The 3,677-nt window shown below is 35.2% G+C and overlaps 1 protein-coding gene across 1 annotated transcript; it reads right to left on the bottom strand.

Moving 5' to 3' along the window:
- Window positions 1–507: 507 nt before the first annotated feature.
- Window positions 508–1,964, bottom strand: LOC141680555 (protein NRT1/ PTR FAMILY 5.4-like). Its single transcript, XM_074486749.1, has 5 exons — window positions 1,821–1,964; window positions 1,595–1,707; window positions 1,039–1,519; window positions 859–930; window positions 508–594 (listed from the first exon to the last, which is right to left on the bottom strand). Exons 1-5 carry the CDS (start codon window positions 1,962–1,964, stop codon window positions 508–510), a joined length of 897 nt encoding a protein of 298 aa, XP_074342850.1.
- Between the last annotated feature and the right edge of the window lie 1,713 nt (window positions 1,965–3,677).

The raw sequence follows: 3,677 nt of genomic DNA, 5'->3' as shown, positions 1-3,677 counted from the left end.
CTATTTAAAATCCAAGCGATGCCTTTGTATGCGATGAGAAAGGTAGGTGCATTACACATCGCTTATTAGCCGATGTCTATACACAGTTTAGACATCGTTTTTCTTAACAATGTGATGTATTTTTCTTCAATGTATACCTTCACTATAGTTTTAGTTATTCATTCATATGTCATGTATATCATTTTAAACTTATCACATATAAAGCAATATGATACATTAACATCGAAAAACTTGTTAAACTGATGTGTAACTTAACATATTACATCAGTCTTTTATCAGAAGCGATGTCGTACCTTTCATTTTTTAATGAAACTGATGTCTTTGTGTGTGTTTAACATCAGTTCTTTCAAAATGTGATATCTATTATATTGTTTTACATCAGTCATTTCTTGTGAGCTGATATATGTGCCTGCTTATGACATCAGTTTATTGTATGAAATATCTTATTTGACTACATTTTACATCAGTTATTTTGTTCATGAAGTGATGTTTGTTTATTTTTTTTATTCATGAATCCCCTGTTTCAATCAAATGCCCAAAACCCAAACAAGAGTCATCCAAAAACATACCAACTGCCATTTTACCATTCCAAAACTAACCAAACCAAAACAAACATACATTCATTGATTTACCATAGATTATACCAATTACGTACATATATCCACCACCAAACAAACTTCATAATCCAAACAAACTACATAACTGCAAAAGCAAGTACTAGACATCCACCATCGATCATTTACATAGTTCATCCCAAACAGAAATACATCTGCTAAACCAGCTGAAGCTCTTCTAAAATTTAACAGTTGCTAAACCAGCTAAAGCTCTATATAAATTAAACATGAGTTGAGATGAAACCTCGGCAGCAGCAAATCTCATCTTTGCTTCATCTAGCTCTTTCTGTGATCCCCTGGACGATACCCATATAGACTGCAACAGAAGTTTTTTTTTAAAAAAACATGAGCTTTACTAGACTATTCACAATGTAAACATATCAGCCATTCCAAATATTGCATAGTGGAAACCTAACCAGAACACAGTCATAGGCAAAGGCTCTGCAGAATCAACCATGTTGTACTCGATAGCAACAGATTTGCGGTGTGTCTCTACTATTCCTGCCACAGCCATAGAAATGGCTGAGAGAACGAGTCCAACTCCTATTCTTTGGAGGTGTGTGACTCTAGTGGGAATCCCTTTGAACTTTCGGAGAATTGGAACACAGACACGATCATATATTGGGATCAATATAAACATAAACACTAGTGGAATGCCAGGGATTGAAGATCCAGGGACTTGAAAACCAAGAAGATTTCTGTCCATCGTATTACTCTGTTGAATGCTGAAAGTTTGGAGTTGAGCCAAACATGTATTCATGAAGATAGTGCTTAAAATTATCGAGAGCATCCGAATTAAAATTTTTGTTTCCTCGACTTGTGTCACAGTACACATTTTCCAGGGTGCCGGATTGTTAACAGTAGATGAATCTGTAGTCACAATAACTGCTGTGTGATCCAAGAACCTGCAATATAGAGAGATTAATTTTCCGAACACTAAGAATCTCCACTAGCTAGCTAAGATGAATAAGAGTAGGCACCTGAATTGATTTGTTCTGTGAAGAGTCTCAGATTGTTTATCATGAACCTCGTGGAATCCTACTGCATTCTCTGGCAGTGAAAGATTACAGTTTCTAATTGCAGCCACAAATACCTAGTTTTAGAAAAAGCATTTGAAGTCATGAATTAGCCCCATCAAAATAATGGACATCAAAGTATATCTATCTGCAATTACAATGACCATGCATACATCCTGTGTAATTGTACAAAATGGTGCACACCTGCATTATTCGACTGAGTGGGCTTCCTTTTGGGACATTGTTCCTGTAGAGTGATCTTCCCATGCACAGGAACAAGATTGCGATTGCTACTGCAAAGTAGACACCCCAAATCCCCAGTTCCAGCCTTCATTTTCACTAATCCAGACCAAGAAAAGTGACACCAAAGATAGCCCCAGTAACAACAAAAAATAGGAACCAGTTAAAGAAACTAGAAAGGGTATTAGACTCTTCAGGGTCTGACTCATCAAACTGGTCTGCTCCCAAGGAAGGAAGCGCCGCTTTAGTCCACCAGCCCCAAATGCGACTAAATATAGGCCAGTATATAGATCCGCAGCTTGGCTACTATCTGCAGCCTCACATTGATTTATTAGTAATATCTTAAGCATCTCAAATATTTGCAGAATTTTGAAGATCCAGTGTAGACTATATGTATACAATTGATTAGAAGAACTCTTAGAATGTAACTTATCATACAATTATTGTATCATTCAACTCAAGATGTTCATATTTCTATGTTATGCAAACAGCTAGATCAATATGAAGAATTCCAAAAAGATTATGATATAGGGGAGAGTCTACCTGTATGGAAAGGACAACAACAATTATTAAGATCTCCTCGGAACATCCAAGCTCATCTGAAGCTAAGATCATTTTTGAGAACATTGGTTCCTACATAAAGTTTAAATATTCTGAGTACTAGAAAATCATGAAATTAGTATAAATTATATTTACTATATGGCTAGGTAGGTGGGTTTTGCACTTGGATAACAGAGAGAAGATATACTGCAACATACTAATGGAATTTCAGCTATTTGGAAAACCAGCTGGTGAAGTAAGTTTGGCATCATCATCAATTAACAGAGGAAACAAGACTTGTTTCTCTGAATCTCTGGAATCCCCTCTGTAGACAATCATTGACGTAATACTCCTCTGTGTAGAGCCTAATATCGTATAGCTCAAATTAATATTATTCATAAAGTCTTGCTCTCCACAAAATCAAAACAAAAACTTAATAAATTTACGAACAAGAACCTCATCAGTGATATGTGAGAAGAATGCCGAAGATGAATTATAATTAAATTCAACCATCCATTTTCACTAACAAAAACACCAAAGAGGTGGACTTGGAGCATAATTGCAATAAAAAACACAGAGATTCCAGTGCCAGAGGATAAGCTCAAAAAGTAGAAAGATAAAGACATGCATATACATATGAAAGTTAATATCAAAATCATGAGTTATCGAGCTGTTAAAACCTAGAATGATCAATCAAAGCTGAAATTACATATAATAAACACCTACCGACTAGTATTTTATTCATTAAGTCCAGTTGGATGATATAAAGGGAGAAATTATTCAAGACTCGGCCTACACAGGTAACCCCTAATTCAAACCAGGAGAGATGCTATGGAAGGATATTCACCCATCAATTTATGAAAATTATCAACTCATATCACGCCCTGTTTTTCAAGATCTAATTCACTTCAAACTGTGCACACAGTAGGCAGAATTTGGACACAGTATCACACCTAAACCATTAAATCTTCTTGATATTTAGAATAGATATATAATAGGCACAACTTCTAAAAAGAAAATATTGTCAATAAAATGAGAACTTCTCAGTTCAGCACCTATAACATTTTCCAGGACGTACTCTTCCTGCCCTTCCACTCTTTGCCTAGTTGATGCTTTTGATATTGGTGCTACTATCAAATTTTCAACATCTGTAATCTGCAAGTTGTGATCAGAGTTATGTTAAAAATCAAAGACAATGCTACATATTTAATAAAATTTCATATATGATATATCACAACCAGAAACTGGAGATTACTCTAAGCAAATT

The sequence above is a fragment of the Apium graveolens genome, chromosome 8, assembly GCF_009905375.1.
Source record: "Apium graveolens cultivar Ventura chromosome 8, ASM990537v1, whole genome shotgun sequence".
Taxonomy (NCBI): Eukaryota; Viridiplantae; Streptophyta; class Magnoliopsida; order Apiales; family Apiaceae; genus Apium; species Apium graveolens.
The sequence above is the reverse complement of the archived record's forward strand: the minus strand, read 5'-3'. Positions and strand labels throughout refer to the sequence as shown.

Coding starts and splice junctions, on each gene's coding strand:
- LOC141680555 (XM_074486749.1), bottom strand. CDS start 1,964: ATGAAGGCTGGAACTGGGGATTTGGGGTGTCTACTTTGCAGTAGCAAT. Junction 931..1,038: donor CAGAGCCTTTGCCTATGACT/GTGTTCTGGTTA, acceptor CTTCTGTTGCAG/TCTATATGGGTATCGTCCAG. Junction 595..858: donor TGAGATTTGCTGCTGCCGAG/GTTTCATCTCAA, acceptor TGGTTTGGTTAG/TTTTGGAATGGTAAAATGGC.